We start from the raw sequence: 17,733 nt of genomic DNA on the forward strand, positions 1-17,733 counted from the left end.
CGTAGTCAATTCCTACATGTAGTGAAGGTATGTGCTAATATAGAACATCAACCTTTTGAAATCTTTACTGGAACAAAAATCCAAGTATTCAAACTCTTAGAATTTTAGAACAAATAACGCCACCAGTTGGCGACATTAGTAACTGTAGCAGCTGTAGTAGTGTCCATGAGCAGTGTTTGGCTGAACATAGCAACCGATTAGAAATATCAAATATCATTTTTGCCATTATGAGGATAGTGTTCAAAATCTCATGGGATTTCATACTTTACTGGATATCGAAAGATACAGCAAGCAAATACTTTGAGGACTGTCCCACAACAGAGTCTCTGATCTTTTTTGTGTAAATTTTGGGTGTGTGTGGGGGACATTTGCTTTTATATTACAAGCTATTATAATAATACATTTATTCACACTGGGGTGCACACTGAGACGTGTAGCTTACACGATGTGAGCTCGGACTGCCACAGACACTTGTGTTCTACCTCTAACTTTTCTGTTTGTGTGTTGCAGCATTTCTGCGCGTGTTGAGATGAGCAGAAGAAGTGGTTCCTATCAAACAAACATACAAACCTGTTTTCCTACTTTTCACTTAAAACCTTACGATATGCATTAATCTGGGTGATAAACAAATACTGAAACCACTAGTTTAAGAAACTTACATACAGTAGTATCGTTGTTATTAGGCTATGTGAGGATCAATCCTCGCCTGTCGCCATACAACACAGTATCAACAGTCAGTATTAATATTTCAAGATCGATCCGCCCACCCGACGTCAGCTGGATTGGACTTGAACTGTGACTCATTTATTGTGACCACCATAAACTGTCGAATTTAAGAACTAGAGATATAAGAACAGCTTTCTAAAGGCACGTGTTCCAGGTTCTGAATCAGATATAACAGTTAGCTCTATATCTGATATATCAAACCATTTGTCAGGATGAACGAACAAGAAAACACATTCAGATGTCAAGGGTGCTTGAGATGTTGTCGTTTTTTACCTGTGCACTTTTCAAGAGAAATTGTAAACTTATGCTCTCTAGCTCTGCCTGTGGTAAGTACAGTACTACGTCCTTGTTTGTTTATCTTAAATCTAACTTTATGGCTTAATCGATTAACTTAATGATTAGAATTGTTCTATGAGCATTATTATTTTAACCAGTATTTAATTTTGTACAGTACAGTACATCAGTTTATCATCAATAAATGTGAATTGTGTCTTCTTGAGCCCTGTTTAGTTATGTCAGAGGTGTCCAGTCCATCAATCAGAGTTTAATTCCCTAATCCCTGAACCAGCTAGGCATGATGTTCAAGATTATTAGAAACTTCCTGATGGGAGACACGAAGCTTTCCATTTTCCAGTTCAAGCATGCTTCGCAAAATAATTCAGTGTTTCACACGCTGGTGACGCCTGCTGGTCAAAACCTTTTTATTTTATTATGTTTTCTGGTATGGGAATTTATGCTTCCTACTACCTGCAACCAATTACAAAATAGCAAATAAATGGAAAACTGCTTTCTATGAAAATCAGTTGTCATCACGATTGTTTCAAGCCAGCAAAAGCAGTGTAATAGTATCGTTTCGGTGGGGGAGAAAAACTTTAGCCTATATAAAACAATATTTTAAGCTTTAACTGAGCTAGCATCACAGAAATGGCACACTGCTAAAGCTTTATTATTCACTCACCATGTCACCCATGTCTCTGTTGTTCCCTCTCATAGTTTTTGTCCTATCTTTTCGACTATTTAATTATTTTTGTAAGCACTGTGTTCTGTGGGCACCTGGGAAAGGTAGAGCTTGATGGTGTGACTCTTGCCACAGCTGTGAGTTTAATATATCTATCTCCTCTTTAACTGATATGTGTAATGAAATTTTAAATATGTTTTTTTAAATATATGCGATTAATGAGAGTTCATTGTGTTTTCACCTACAGGTCATCAGTGTTATGGGTATTGGTATTGGTTATGGCTTGTCCGCAGCATGTGACACACTAATTTCTCAGGTAGAAATTAGTTTTCCTGTACATTCAACATATAAACAAATATGACCTTTTTATTATTATTTTTTTTTTTACATTGTTATGCTGTCTTTTGCAGGCTTTTGGAGCTGGTAACTTGCATCTAGTTGGTGTTATAACTCAGAAAGCGATTTTAATTCTGCTGCTCGCATGTTTGCCATGCTGTGCTTTTCTTATCAATACAGAGTCAATATTAGTGCTTGTAGGGCAAAGCCCAGAGGTTGCCAGGTGAGCACTATTCAAGATTGTAATTAGCAGATTGGCAGATACTGACCCTGAAATAAAACAAGAATCCATGCAATACCATCCTTCAATAATAGCTTTATGTAACATATTCATGTGCTCAACAGGAATTAATTATTAAAGAAGAAACAGGCTACAACAATAACTGTTTTTCTGTTTCAGAGTATCTCAGCTGTATGTGAACATTTTTTTGCCTGGTCTTCCGGTATGTACTTCCATTATCTAGAAAAGTGATCAGTTACACACACTCTTGTCACGTCTCAAATTTACTAAATGCTTAAAAGAAAGGCTCTCCTTTTTGGTCTAATGGTTGTTATTTCATAGATTTTATGACTAAAATATGATTTTTCATAAACAGGTACATCTTTTTAAGGTATTTAGGGCTCTCAGTGTAGAAAAATAACACTGTTATTTTTGTCTCAGGCTGCTTTTGTGTTCATTATTGAAGCAAAATATCTTCAGAATCAGGTATGAGGAAAACAATAAAATGTAATGCTCTGTGCAAGCATGAATGTGAAAGTTAATGAAATCTCTCATTACAGGGAATTGTTTGGCCCCTGGTCATTACCGGAGTAGTGGCAAATCTCCTAAATGCTTTAATCAACTATATCTTCCTCTTTGTCCTGGACATGGGTGTTCCGTGAGTTTCCATAATATTTGCTGTTAAACTACGCCACAGAAAGTAACTAGAGAACTTACCAACCATGTGTAATCCATCTGCAGTGGATCAGCAGCTGCTAATACAATCTCACAGTACAGTTTGGCGATCATATTGTTTATCTACATCCGATGCAAGGGTCTTCATAAGGATACTTGGCCTGGTAAGTTGGAGAGAAATCTGTTATTATATGTCCTCTCTCCATGTGTTTGTATGCAACAGTCACTGCAAGCTGATCCAGTTGACAGATACATTAAAGCATTTCTTTATTACTGTATAGGTTGGTCGATGGATTGTTTGCAGGAGTGGGACTCATTCATCCATCTGGCCATTCCAAGTATGCTCATGATGTGTGCAGAGTGGTGGACTTATGAGATTGGAGGACTGCTGTCAGGTTAGAGTGCACACTTGTCAAACTGTTATATAACATTTTTAGAGCATTTCTAGAATATGTCTAGTCATTTGTTTGGTATTATTAGAGTTGATATTGGAGTTGAATAGATCACAACTCACAGGATGTTGAATTGGAATGAGAGAAAGAAGTTACATTATTTCATTAGCTCGCAAAACATAAATACATTATTAGTTTTGAGCAATTCTGACTTTAATATGTTTTTATTGCATTTTTTTATGACTTTGGGGAAAATTTCTGGAAAATGAAGTGTTCTTATATAAAGTATATGATAAACCTAACATAAAAATGACAAATAAAATAAGTTTAAAATATGTAAATGTACGTCAGCACCGATAGCCTTGTGGGCAGCGCATCGACATACAGCGCCGTTGCGCTGCGGGCGTTCACTTCCTGTTAGTTCTGATCTGTCCTTTCGCAATAAAAGGCAAAAATGCCAATAATAAGTCTTTAAAAATATATGAAAATGTATTTTCTTTCATTATTAGTATTTTAAAATGTTTCTGATTGCTTATGTCTATGATAACATAAAATTAGTGCTGTCAAACGATTAATCGCATCCAAAATAAAAGTTTTTGTTTACATAATGTGTGTGTACCGTGTATATTTATTATGTATATATAAATACACACATACAATATATATTTTGAAAATATTTGTTTATACATTTATATATTCATATTCATAAATTTTATATTATATAAAAATATATTTAATATATAAACATATTTTTCTTAAATATATACATGCATGTGTTTATATATATATATATATATATATAATATACACAGTATACACATATATTATGTAAATAAAAACTTTAATTTATGATGCGATTATTCGTTTGACAGCAACTACATAAAATTTATATAACAAAATGTATTTTTAAAACGACTCTTACAGCAAACAAATTTATGTATGAATATGATTTAAATTGTTCAAAAAAGGAATCACTCCAAGGTACTTGAAATTATGGGTGATGGAGGCTTGTTAACTACAATGCGTTGGTGTACTTGTGTGTTATTTTTAATGTAAAGCCATGTGAATACAGGCTTTTTACATTTTTACTGTAATTTAAATTTAATTCTACTTTTTGAAATTCAAACTTTAATTGCAATTATGCAAACCCTTTTAATTTGGATTTGGCTCAAAATGAACCCTGTTCTTGACCTTTTTTAATTGTATTTTTTTATGGCAGGTCTGATAAGTGAGGTGGAGCTCGGAGCTCAGTCAGTTGTGTATGGACTGGCAAATATTGCATATATGGTATATATTTATTAGTGTGAAAGTGTTTTATTTCAAGGTTGCATGAACATTTAAAGTCAGTGGCTTGTGTTTAGTTCCCTATAGGTTTCAGTGTAGCTGGCAATGTGAGGGTGGGCAATGCCATGGGAGCAGGAGATGTTGCTCAAGCCAAGCTCTCTGCCAAACTCTCTATGATTTGTGCAGGTAATACTGAGAAAGAACAAAGATTTTAGATTCTGCTTACAGAAATCATTACTTTATGCCTGTATACTTTACTAGCTAGTACTGTAAATTATTTTATACCATGCTAATATTCTTATGGAAATGTGGAAAATATTTGATTGTATTTTATTTTCAGTATCTGTTGCAGTGGTTTTGGCAACTGTCTTTGGTTCTTCAAGGAATGTAATTGCTTATATCTTCACAAATGACAAGTGAGTGTTCTTCCTTAGTTAAAAACATTTGCTTCTTAACTGTTTTTCCTAATTATCTCTGTACGTTTCTCCTAATATCACTAGTACATAAAGCTCTTTCTGATTCTGATAGTACTTATGTGGCAACTACAGAATGAACTTTGCTCATGTACGTATTTGTATTTAAGGCATTTCCAAAATCTTTGTTAAGGTAAGGTTTTAGATTAACATTAGTACAGATGCAAACAAAAAGTTAGTCATGTACAGTATACACTTTTTTAATTCATAATAATATATTTTGCATCTATAATTAACCTAAAAATAACCTGCTTTGAAAAAAAAAAAATAATAATTTAAAGCCACAAAATTCAAAGCCTCAGAGTCATAAAATATGTCAAACTGACACTTTTGAAAACAGCATTTTGAGAAAAACAAGACTAATATTGGGGTAAATGTTTTCTTCCTCTCACAGAGACATCACAATGAGGGTTGCCACGGTAATGGTTTTATTCGCTCCTTTCCATCTTCTTGACGCCACAGCGGTAAGTCATTAGCAGAGTTGTGTTAGAGCACTCACAGCCCTCATTAGTGTTAATAGCAATACTGACAACACCAACACAGTGATCAGAAAAGTTGAGTTCAAACCTTAATTATATTGGATGTTATCCCTTATAATCTGAAACTTATGGAAGCCCGTTTCCGCCACTAAATCAAAAATAAAACAAGGTAATTGCGACTTTTTAACTCACAATTCTGACTTTTTTTTCTCAGAATTGTGTGATATAAACTCGGAGTTGCGAGTTATAAAGTCAAAATTGCACATTATAAAGTCAGAATTGCTAGATATAAACTTTTTTCTCACAATTGCTAGTTTATATCTCGCAATTCTGACTTTAAAACTCGCAACTGTGAGAAAAAAAAGTCAGAATTGCGAGATATGAACTCGCAATTGTAAGAAAAAAGTCAGAATTGCAAGATAGAAACTTGCAATTGCGAGAAAAAACTCAGAATTGCAACTTTATATCTCGCAATTCTGATTTGACTTCTCAGAATTGTGAGTTATAAAGTCAAGTTGCAAGATATGAGCTTGCAAGTTTGAGGAAAAAAGGACAGAATTGTGAGATTAAAAACTCACAATTACCTTTTTTTAGTTTTTTATTCAGTGGCGGAAACGGGCTTCCATAGAAACACTGCATAGGGTCATCTGTGGAGAAAATATGAATTATTTCTTCTTCCTTCAAACCAACCAGGCAGCAAGTGGCAATATAGTGAAAGGTCTGGGCAAGCAGAAGATTGGGGCAGTCTGCAACCTTGTTGGATATTATGCTGTTGGCTTTCCTATTGGAATATCCCTGATGTTTGCTGCAAAATGGGGAATTCTTGGTGAGGCATATATATAATGTAATAAATGAAAATAAATATATATTTTCTATCAGTTACATATTGTATTATCAGTTAAATATTGTAATTTTTTTACTGTTAAATACAATGTATCTTTATTAGTAGTATGCTTATATAATATAGGTAATGAATGAATTCAGAATTTCTTTTTATCTTAATATTACTAAATTATGTGTATATAATAAAAATAATACACAAACAATGTAATATGTAATAATATGTATTTAATATTTATAATTAATGTTAAATATACATTAGAAATACAATTTAAAACGTTTATATGACTTCATATTAGGGGTGCACGATAAATATCGGCCGATAATTAATGCACATCTCGTCAGTAAAGCCGGTTATCTAATCAGCAGTAAATTCCATCAGGTGCGTGATTTCACATAGAGCAGCGGTTACTACACAGAGCTGTTTTTAATTGACAAGCTGCACAAATCCATGCCGATAATGAATGTGGATTTACGCAGCTTGTCAGTTAACAACAGCTCTGTGTAGTAACAGCTGCGCATTAATTATCGGCCGATATTTATCGTGCACCCCTGCTTCATATATTTATTAATTACATGTAAAAGAGAAACAACTAAAAACTGTACATTATATTATATTTGAAAATACAAATACACATCACAAATAGGATTTGATATATTTTATTATTAACATGTAATTTTTTTGTTTCACTCTGTCCTGCATTCTATGTAATCCATTCTTCTAATCTTCTCGGTCTGTGGACTGGTCTGTTAATTTCTGTCTTCCTTCAGTCAGTGTTCCTCATTGCCCTTCTTTTCAAACTTAACTGGAAGAAAGCCTCTGAAGAGGTGAGGAATATAGGATATCCTTCCATTAAAAGTTGATTTAGTCCTTTTACAGTGCACTTAAGTGAAACTTTTCACTTCCCAGGCACAGATCAGGGCTGGTGTACTGACGAGAGGGGCGGATGATGGTAATGTTTGTTTTGACATTAACAGCTCAAGAAGTCTGTCTCAAGAAGTCTGTCTCTAATTTTATTTAATGAGGCATGCTAATAAGGGTCATTTTCTTGACAGGTGCGCAAGAGGACGGCGGATATACTGAGGGCTGTGATGCGAATAATGCCACAGATATGGATGGGCTAGTAAATGAGGAGACTGAAGAGCTAGTTGCTACAGTGAGGGTGCAGCTGCCATTGAGTGTGTTAGTGCTGCGCCGCGGTCTGGCTCTGGCAACTATGCTAATGCTCCTAGCTGCTGGACTCTCTGTTAAGTTCTTTCTAAAGAGATGATGTTATAACAGCTGAAGGACTGGTACTGGGGAAATGTTAGAGTGTCTTAAAGCAGACAGAGAGTCCAGCCAGTGCATGTCAGGGTGCTACACAAAAGCAGCCAGTGCAGCATGTCCATTATGTCCACTTTGTACTGTATCTGCAAGACAAGTGAGGCCTGTCAGGCACAAAGCGTGGCAGCTTTCTGGGATTTCAGTCACTGTCCAGGCATTAAATATCTAGGCACTGTTTTGTTTACATGACATTAGCTGCGTCACTTTGTACTTATTTTGTATTTGTTTATTTATTAATATGTTGTTTACTCAAACAAGAACAACCTGTACAATCCCAAGTCCTGCAATAAATCCAGCATATAAGGCTATACTCTCATTCCCACATGCTCTCACGTCTTTATCATCTCATGAATTTATATTAAAAAAAGCAAATGTTTTGCCGCAAACAGAAATGACAAACATGAATATCAGGAACCTTTTTAAATGAATGCTATTTCATGGACTGACAGTTGAAATGCACAAAAATTTTCTTTTTGAAATTAAAATTCAGTATCCTGATTTATGAAATAATGCAGTTTTGTTATAAATTATTTATCAGTGCACATCATTTTTTATGAATATAATTCATGTGTACTCATAAAATTAATTTAAACATACAACCGGTCATTAAGATCTCAGCAATTAACAAACAATAATGATTCAGCCAATTCCCAGTGGAATTTCAGTTCAAAAACGTTTCACTCAGACATATGTTGCAACATGGAAGACAACTTTTGTTTTATGTCGACTGAGACCATGCCACATTGCAAATATGACTTTCACATAGATGTCATTGGATTTCACGCTGGACCAAGATGCAAGGATCTGGCGATGTGCATTTTATATAAAAATTTCTGAATTGTCCTTAAATTACCTGGCTCTGAATATAGCTGATAAAGACAGATAACCCCAGACACTCTCTATGTAATGGGATAGCGATTTATTGACCCAGGAATTTCATTTGTGATAAACTGCTCTAAGTCAGCTATGTGCAATCTTTTGCAGCTGTTTGAAAGTATGAATTAAATCTAATTAAAGGTCATCTTTTTACAATAAAAAACACCTAACTGCTCAGCACAGGGCATGTGTGTTTTTATATGTCTTGTTCAATTTAAATTATGTCACAGACTTTATTGGTTCAAATGAAACAACCCCTCTAATATTACTCTTTGCTCCCTGCAGCTGAATTAGCCTTCCACATGTGACACTTATTTGAAAACAGTCCAGAGTCACAATCACATCAGACTGTTTAACCAGGAAAATTCCTATGATTAGTTAATCTTAATGGCCTATAGGTGGCTCAAACATTTACATACAGTATAACAAGTTAGCAACAAACAAGCAGAGCTGTTGAGAGGCATATCAGCATGTGAATATATATTAGTAGGCTTAGGATGGAGCCTTAGTATTTCGGATGGACAAAATATGATTGGAAAAAAAAGATCAAAATATGAAGTTGAATTTTTTTTTAACACTGTGTTTTTAGAATGCTACTGTATGTTAAAACATGCACATCTATTGCACTTTTAATCTATTCACACTTTTAAACACAAAAACGTGTTCTGTTTGAACAGCCCCTTAATATAGTCAGGCGAGATTCCTTAGGAAGGTTCCACATGCAACTGACAACTTTTGCTTCGAGTTTCCATCATTCCACCATGTTTAATAATACAGATTACTCAATATAAGACAGCGGCTTTATAGAACATCTTCTTTTTGGCAGCATTTCTCCAGCCGCCTTACTAGAAATGTCAAGTGAAGAGATTATATGACTGTGTCACTGGGGAACAGACCTTTTCCTGCTAAGCTGCTCGATTTTCTTACTACTTGGCCTAATGCTGTGGATAAAGCAAATGCACGCAGAATAAAAATATAATCATCTGTCTAGGTCACAATATACAGCCTCAGACCAATGTGAAAATTCTTCTACTTTTCTAATTCAATACAATTTCTTCATTACCTCTCATGGTCACGGCATAGAGATATTCACAGTGAATCTATCTGAGGTCCAGGTTTCAAATGATACTCACTGACTAGATGAAAGTGGCTGTGGTAAAGTTTGAGTCCAAAGTAAAATTTGCACCAGCACTGTAAGAGACCTCAGGTAAAGGCACAGTGAGATGGATGGCTATTCCTACAGCTAGGATGAGAAGAGCAGCGAGGGTGGTCAGACCCCTCCTGAGGATCAGCTGAGCGGTAGAGAGCAGAACTGTGGGCGTTTCCTCCACTTGAGTCATGTTTGGCCCATCGTGCACCACAGTATGGATGAGCCCCTCATCCTGGTCCTGAGAGCTCACAACCACGTATCCATTCCCATTCTGAAACTGTAAGCGTTTTTTGTCAACGCAATGTAAATGAGGTACAATTATGTTTGAACAACATGAGAATGAGCAAATACCAATTTTAAATTTTTGGTGAATCATCCCTTTAAAAGTGTATTTATGAATGTACAAATCAGCAGAGACCGTTGAATGCTTTCATTTTTTTAGTTAACGCATTAAACTTCTAGTTCTTGTTGATTATTTAAAATAAAAACTACAAAGACAGAAAAAATACCTCTGCATTGAGCACCACCTGGTAGAAGCTGTTGCGATGGTTCGGGTTCACTGCTCCATTTGCTGCTCCATTTGCACTCTTTCCTGTACGCTCAATTGCCTTTAAAAAAAAGAAGCTCTTTTAGTCATCAACTCAGCACATGATCATGAGGAGTATAATTAGAAGAAAGGTGCTGTTTTAATAGACCTGATATCCCTACCTCTTCTGTCAATTTCTTCCAGTTTAATTTAAAAATAGCCACAGTGAAAAAAATTGCTAGCAAAAATACTGCAATAAAGAGGCCCAGCCAAAAGCCTGAAAGAGCAGACAATAAATAATTGTAGATATTAAAAGGTTCACTGTAATCGAACCCAAGTAATTGTGACAAGAGTCAATATGACACATTTAGACGAACCAGCAACTTGTAATTTAGCTGTGAACATCAGAACAATGCTCGATGGGAGTCCAATGCAGTAGTAGCCAAAGAGGTTTGCAATAGCGGCTATCTTCTGCTGCCCTGTGCCAAGAAGAATGCCCATGCCAACACACTGAAAGAAAAAAAAACTGTAGTACAAGAAAACTAAAAATGAACAAAAACATGAAAACAATTTTATTGAAAATATAACTTAAATACACAAAATAACTCAAATAAAATATTATTTATACATTTTTAAACATTAAATATAAAATAATTTAAAATATAAAATCTATTTTAAAATTTAAAAACTATGATAGTGTATCAATGATACTAAAATAACACTGCAAAAGAGGCATCATAAGTTTCTGAAGACTGGCTCTTTTAACTAAAAGGCAGTACTTTCATTTCTACACTCCTATATTTCTGCATTACAGATTCTCCCATTCATTTCAATACAGGTGGTGCATTCTCCTCCCTTTATATACTGTCACTGGTAAAAATGTTAAATAAAAATGAGAAAAAAAAAATGATTAGAACTCACCAGTATTCCATTAAAGAACTGAAGAGGGCAGTAGATGTTCATTAGGTGAGACACAAGCTCCGCTATAGCCCTAAATATGACAAACATCACAAAATGGAAAATTAAAACGCAGCTGTTGTTGACATTGTTCCTGTTAAATCTTAATTTGAAGACTGGAGTTTTTACAGATTTGTTAAAGTGTACATATGCCAACAATTATTTTGTTTTTTGTTTTTTGGTGCTTGAAATAATGAGATAAGTGGCTTACTCATCGGAAGTGAATATGTAGCCAATGACTGTTTTTGTCGAGCCCAGAACAAAACCTTGAAAGATTGCTATAACAGCTAGGAACAAAATGAACGTGTTTACATGACATCAATCGGTGCTGCATATGACTAAGTGTTATGACAGGCTTGCGAATGATTGATATCCAATGTTCTTACCTGCACTGATGAGAGACACCTTGCTGGTGAGGATGGCAGCAGCTGTTTCCCCAGCACCAAGTGCGTTTCCCACACGAACACATGCTGCACCTTGCATTCCTAATGGGATCTGGCATATAAGAAAGGAGGTGAACAAAAACAGCACCATTAGGAAAAGGCACATTTTTTATGATAATATGAATATTTTCAGATCATCCAAACACACCATGTAGTTGATGTACGCCAGCATGATAACCACGTGTTGAGCAGCCAGGTCCACCTCACTCAGCATTCCTGATTGGAAGAGGAAGTTATTCATAAAGGAATGATTCAATGAAAAAACAATAGTAAAAGCAAACTGGTTAAGTATACAAACATAAACATATTTATTTTCTGTTTTGTGAATATGCCACTGTTATTTCACCACTATTGATATACTATAATAGTTCTCATCAATATTTTACATTTGTTTTTATTTTATTTTTTTTATGGTTTTAGTTCACTATTATAACCATGGAATGTACCTGCCAAGAAGCCTCCAACTTCATAGATCCACCATTCAAAACAGGTCATCAGTGTGCTGGGAATGGCCAGCTTCATGTAGGACCCCCATTCCTGCAAGGCTTCTGAAGACCACCCTTTCAGAGGAAAAGGAAAGCAGTAAGAAATTAGCCAAAGAGCAACTACAGTATTTTCCCCCAAGCTCTATGACAATAAATTCTATGTCTGAGTGTGTTTTGAACCTTCACGACCCAACCAACCTTCACACAGGGACCTGCATTCAGAAGTAAATAAGCAAATGTAGTGACGGTATACTAACCTTTCAGGTATACGAAAGGTTATGTTTTTAAAATTGTGTAGGTTGTCCAATAACAAGCTCAACAAGCTGAATAGACAAACATGCTCTTCAGAAACGTTCCTATAAGCGATTCATTTAGTGCAAAGCATTAGTCTGATTCAATTTATTGTCTTGGAAATCTTATTTGATTTAGTTAACAGGCTTGTCTTTTCTCTGTCATATGCAGAAGAATATATATGCAAGAATTACTCCAGTGAATCGACTCCCAGTAGACAGCCGTAAAAGTCTAATTCAATTTAGTGAATCGAATCACTCCAAACGATGTCAAATGTTTAAATCCGAATTATTGTAGGAAAATGGTTCGCCCTAAACAGCATTCAAAGCGTTATTTTGTTTCAGAAAAAGACTAAAGTAACAAAAAGTAGCTTAGGTAGTTTAAAAAATAGGCAATCAAGTAGCTTTGCAAACTACAGTTTCAAAGTAACATCCTCAAAACTCACCTCCCCAAGTTTTCTCATGGAGTCTCTGCCAGCGGATGAAACAAAACAGGGCAAAACAATTAAAAACCTGAGCAAAGGTGTTTGCAGCGGCAGACCCACTAAAAATGAACAGAAAAATATGAAAATACTGAAAACCAAAGTCAAGTCAAGTCAATTTTTATTTATAGAGCACAACTTTAACACCACCATCGTTGATCCAAAGTGCTTTACAATAAAAGGTTACTTAAGAAGCAACGGAGATCAAAAATTAAATGGGGAAATAAATAAAATATTAAATAAAAAATATAATAAAAAAGTATATAAACACAAAACATACATCAAAAGTACCATACACAGCATCACTCAAATGCAAGGGTGTAAAATTGAGTCTTTAAGTTTGATTTAAAAACACAGAGTGATGGAGAGGCCCTGATAGTAAAGGGTAAACTGTTCCAGAGTTTAGGGGCAGCAACAGTGAAAGCTCTGTCACCTTTGGATTTACAGCGAGAATGAGGGACAGATAAAAGAAGCTGGTTACAAGATCTTAATGACCTAGAGATTGTATATGGCTGGATATGATCACAGATATAATCCGGGGCTGACTGTTGCAATGCCTTGTATACAAAAAGAAGGATCTTAAAATCAATTCTGAATTTGATGGGGAGCCAGTGCAATGAAGCAAAAACAGGAGTAATATGCTCCCTCTTTTTTGTTCCTGTCAACAATCTAGCTGCCGCATTTTGTACCATCTGAAGCCGAGATAGAGAGAGTTACAATAGTCCAGCCTGTAAGAGATTAGTGCATGGATGACAATTTCAAGATCTTTTCGAGTGAGAAAATGTTTGACTTTTGCAACAGATCTGAGGTGGAAGAAGCTTTTCTTTACAACCGTGTTTACATGCTTGTCAAATTGTAGTAATGGATCGAAATGGACCCCTAGATTTTTTTACATGGTATTGTAAGTTATCACTAAGGGAACCTAACCTACTTGTAAGAGTAGTATTGAGTGCAGCGGGGCATTGTAGAAGCAACTCAGTTTTGTCAGTGTTTAATTGCAAAAAATTATTAGCCATCCAAGTTCTCACTTCGTCAAAACATGAGAAAAGAAATTGTAAAGAAAAGTCATTTTCAAGTTTGATTGGAAGGTAAAGTTGGAGGTCATCGGCATAGCAATGATAGTTAATATTATATTTCTGGAGAATGAAGCCTAGGAGAAGCATATAGAGCGAGAACAATAAAGGGCCAAGGATAGAACCCTGAGGAACACCATAAGGGATGAGCGCAGAAGGTGAGGTGAATGACCCGATATTTACTGAAAAAGTCCTACGTTCTAAATAAGAGGTTAACCACTGTAATGCCATGCCTTGAACCCCTACTACACATTTGAGTCGATTCAAGAGGATTTCATGGTCAATAGTGTCGAAAGCTGCACTCAAATCTAACAGTATCAGAATGGCAGATGACCCTGAATCGATGGACAACAAAAGATCATTCATAACTTTAAGCAAGGCCGACGCTGTACTGTGAAGTACTACAAAACCAGATTGGAACTTATCCAGAATGTTAAAAGCATCCAGGTAAGAAGTAAACTGTGAAAGCACTGCTTTCTCTAAAACCTCAGACATAAATGGGAGTTTAGAAATTGGCCGGTAGTTACTTAGAACAGATGGATCAAGGTGAGATCTTTTTAACAGGGGCTGTACAGAAGCATGTTTAAAAGACTCTGGGAAAACCCCACTAGTCAAAGAACTGTTTATAATAGTTAAAAAGGAACACACATAGTGTGAAAAGACACATAAATAATATGTTAAACATTTATACTCACTAGACCCCAAAATCCCACCAGTACAGCAGAAAGTAGTTCACTATCACATTGGCAACATTGGTAACTGCAGATGCGTACATCTGAGGCATGATCACTCCCTACAGAGGGTTCATGAGCATGACAACATCAACATACAAGAACTGATTGCAGTTATTAAGTTGTTCATTTCCTTAAAATCATTTTATGTACCTGGTTCTGAAGATATGACAGTTGCAGCTGATACAGAAACATGGCCTGTAATATAGACATGGGACAGGATGAGGATGAACAGCAATGTATACAAAGAATTATTTGATTTGAGTTCATCTGGGCTGGAAATGCAATCCATAATCATCCATTAGTGGACCTTACCGGAATTGCTGGCAAATATGCAACCACATACAGCTGTGCAATCCTGGGAGAGAGAAAGTGTCAGTCAGTCATTCTTCATAGTGTACCCTAATGCATGTTCAGTTTAAGCATTCAACAGTCAATATCAATTCAAATATGTTCAGAAAGAGTGTGCCGGTCACCTGGCCACCTCGGGTTCCTGCCCCAGATAGAGAAGGAGAGGCTGGGTGTTTACAAGCAAAGCCCAGCAGGGCAAACTGAAGAGGGTCAGAATTAGGATGCCTCTCTGCAGGATGACGCCTACACGGAGAAGGTTCTTACTCCCGAATGTCTGAGGGCAAGACGAAAGATTGTCGTAAGCTATTAGTTATATTAGCATACACTATCAGAAAGCAAGGTACAAAACCGTCACTGGTACAGTACCTTTTCAAAGGTACTAACATGTACTCTTTGGGTTTGTAAGTAAATAAACACTTATATGTAATTTAAAGTACTAATATGTGCTTTTAAGATACTATTATATACCGTCATAGCTTTTTTTTTTTTTTTTTTTTTACCTATGCTTCAGTGAAATCTTTAAACCGTATGTTAATGGTTTAGGGTAATCAACCTAAAAATGTCTTAAGGCTATAAATATTATGACAGAATCTTGTTTTTACCAATTACTTTTACTGATCTATAATCGAAATAACACATAAAACCTGTTGCTATTTATGTAGATTTCTTTGCATATCATTATACAGCATTTAATCTACTGTATATGGAATGCAAGGCGTCATATAATATGCTTGAATATAACAAATGAGAATCATTTGCATTCTAATGCCTTTGAAGTATTTTAACATAAGACATCATGTTATTTATAGACATTATAAGGCTAGACGCCATATTGAAATCACACGTTTAAACTAACAGCAAGCATTAAATAAAACTGATAGACAACAGTTTATGGAGTTTTTGTCCACTGAAAGATTTTCTCGGAAAGACATTTTGTCAGCTGAACAATCGGTATGTTGTTAAACAACAGTCCAAGCCATTAAACGCACTGTAGGCCTACTTAAGTCCATTACAGCCTCATTTTCATTACTGTCAAAAGCTGTTGCGTGATTCATGGTAGTCCTTTCATTATTTAATTCTCTTTTTTTCATTTCAGGCTTTTGGTTTATTATTTTATTAAGCAGTTGGAGTGATATTTGTGTATAAAACACACCTGTGATACCAAAGTGTCGCATGCCAAAGCAAGTCCCAACCCCGTTGCTGCAGCTGTTACATTTATTGTCTGGAAAATAAATCGAACACATTTTGCTTGATGCTCTATAACTAGATTACACATCTTAATAATGTGGCCCATAACACATATTGGCCGGCAGAAGTTTTGATTCGAACAGACTTACAGCTGAGGCCATGGCATAACCCGCTAGCACAGTGTTCCCCAGGCGGCCACAAAACATCGTCACCACAAAGAAAAGGAGGAAATTCAGGAACCGGCACACAAGCTAAGAATACAAACAAAGAAATATTTAGCACAAAATGAAGAAGAAAGTTCTGGACACACATGGATTATGGCTGTGAAAGTACACAGTCACATGGATGAAAAATAAAGCGCCTCTGTGAAGATTCTTGATAGAATTTTATTTGCAAACCAATTTCTTTAACTGATCTTTTGGAAATATCCATGACATTAATTTTATTCATGACAGGCATTTTTTTTTTTGTTACAGTATTTGTTCTTTGCAAGAGATATCATACATTATTGGATGCATTTAACAATCAAATCATCCAGGATTAATTTATATTCAGATGGACATGCATGAAGACATAAAACAAATTGTACCCAAAACAGATCATGGTCTATTCAGTAATGGATAACTTTTGTATAAGCGGCTGAATTTCTCTGTCAGCTCTCTATTATTCATACAAAATAAGCATAGCACATCATCATGATGTGTATGTGACAGACTCCTCACCAGGGGTCCAGTCATTCGCAGGATGTGGTATAGCTCTTCTCTAAACACCAGAGGGATGCAACTCCTCATGAAACCACAGCAAAACAGCTTGGCACTGGGCTCCATTGACACAGCATCAGTTCTGGGACTCGAGGCGTCCATGATCTTCTCAGTAGTGGTCCTCGAAGACACTGTAAGAGGCCTGGCTTTGCTTCATAGACTGTATGGGACCCTTCTAACACTGTTCTTTCTTCAGGTCTGCATTCAGCACCTTTAAAGGCTTACTGATTAACTGAGGTGAAGACATAGAGAAACTTTGATTTAATCCACAGGATGGGGGGAGGATGTTCGCAATCCTGGCAAAGAGTTGCATTGTGTGACGATAGATTTTTTCAAAAGAAGAATCAGTTATTTTTAAAATCTTATTACATGTTGATTAACAACTGTATTTACAACACATAAATGCAATAAGAATAATGATTATATGTAATATAGCCAGTATTGAGTTGAATATTTATAGTTTAGTGTATTTAACAGCAGAAGACTTCCAGCTCTAACTATGTAACCCATGCCCGAGTTACAGTTGCCTCTAGTCCCACCACAACAACCAAGTCACTACTTAAATTATTGACTTATTGTATCACAGCTTGGTGGATCGTTTACTAGTGGAGTGTTCCATGGAGTTCATATTAAACAGCAAAAAAAAAAAAAAAAAAATATTTAAAATATATATATTTTTTTAATGAAAATACTATATAGCTCCTCATGTAAAA

General features: G+C 35.6%; 2 protein-coding genes across 2 annotated transcripts; one reads left to right on the forward strand and one right to left on the reverse strand.

Annotated features, from left to right (window-relative positions):
- The first annotated feature begins 570 nt into the window (after nucleotides 1-570).
- slc47a3 (solute carrier family 47 member 3) lies at nucleotides 571-8,029 on the forward strand. The gene is made up of 17 exons (XM_042739608.1): nucleotides 571-1,052; nucleotides 1,720-1,821; nucleotides 1,932-2,000; nucleotides 2,095-2,243; nucleotides 2,421-2,463; nucleotides 2,682-2,726; nucleotides 2,801-2,898; nucleotides 2,982-3,079; nucleotides 3,197-3,310; nucleotides 4,527-4,594; nucleotides 4,669-4,777; nucleotides 4,932-5,007; nucleotides 5,459-5,528; nucleotides 6,237-6,368; nucleotides 7,116-7,211; nucleotides 7,294-7,336; nucleotides 7,440-8,029. Exons 1-17 carry the CDS (start codon nucleotides 939-941, stop codon nucleotides 7,652-7,654), a joined length of 1,641 nt encoding a protein of 546 aa, XP_042595542.1. The 5' UTR covers nucleotides 571-938; the 3' UTR covers nucleotides 7,655-8,029.
- A 337-nt stretch (nucleotides 8,030-8,366) lies between these two features.
- Nucleotides 8,367-17,657, reverse strand: slc47a4 (solute carrier family 47 member 4). The gene is made up of 17 exons (XM_042739605.1): nucleotides 16,982-17,657; nucleotides 16,409-16,510; nucleotides 16,225-16,293; nucleotides 15,197-15,345; nucleotides 15,036-15,078; nucleotides 14,874-14,918; nucleotides 14,685-14,782; nucleotides 12,881-12,978; nucleotides 12,106-12,219; nucleotides 11,808-11,875; nucleotides 11,603-11,711; nucleotides 11,428-11,503; nucleotides 11,181-11,250; nucleotides 10,637-10,769; nucleotides 10,442-10,536; nucleotides 10,243-10,341; nucleotides 8,367-10,010 (listed from the first exon to the last, which is right to left on the reverse strand). The coding sequence occupies exons 1-17, from the start codon at nucleotides 17,120-17,122 to the stop codon at nucleotides 9,720-9,722; spliced, it is 1,800 nt and encodes a 599-aa protein (XP_042595539.1). The 5' UTR covers nucleotides 17,123-17,657; the 3' UTR covers nucleotides 8,367-9,719.
- Between the last annotated feature and the right edge of the window lie 76 nt (nucleotides 17,658-17,733).

The sequence above is a fragment of the Cyprinus carpio genome, chromosome B15 (assembly GCF_018340385.1).
Source record: "Cyprinus carpio isolate SPL01 chromosome B15, ASM1834038v1, whole genome shotgun sequence".
Lineage (NCBI taxonomy): Eukaryota > Metazoa > Chordata > Actinopteri > Cypriniformes > Cyprinidae > Cyprinus > Cyprinus carpio.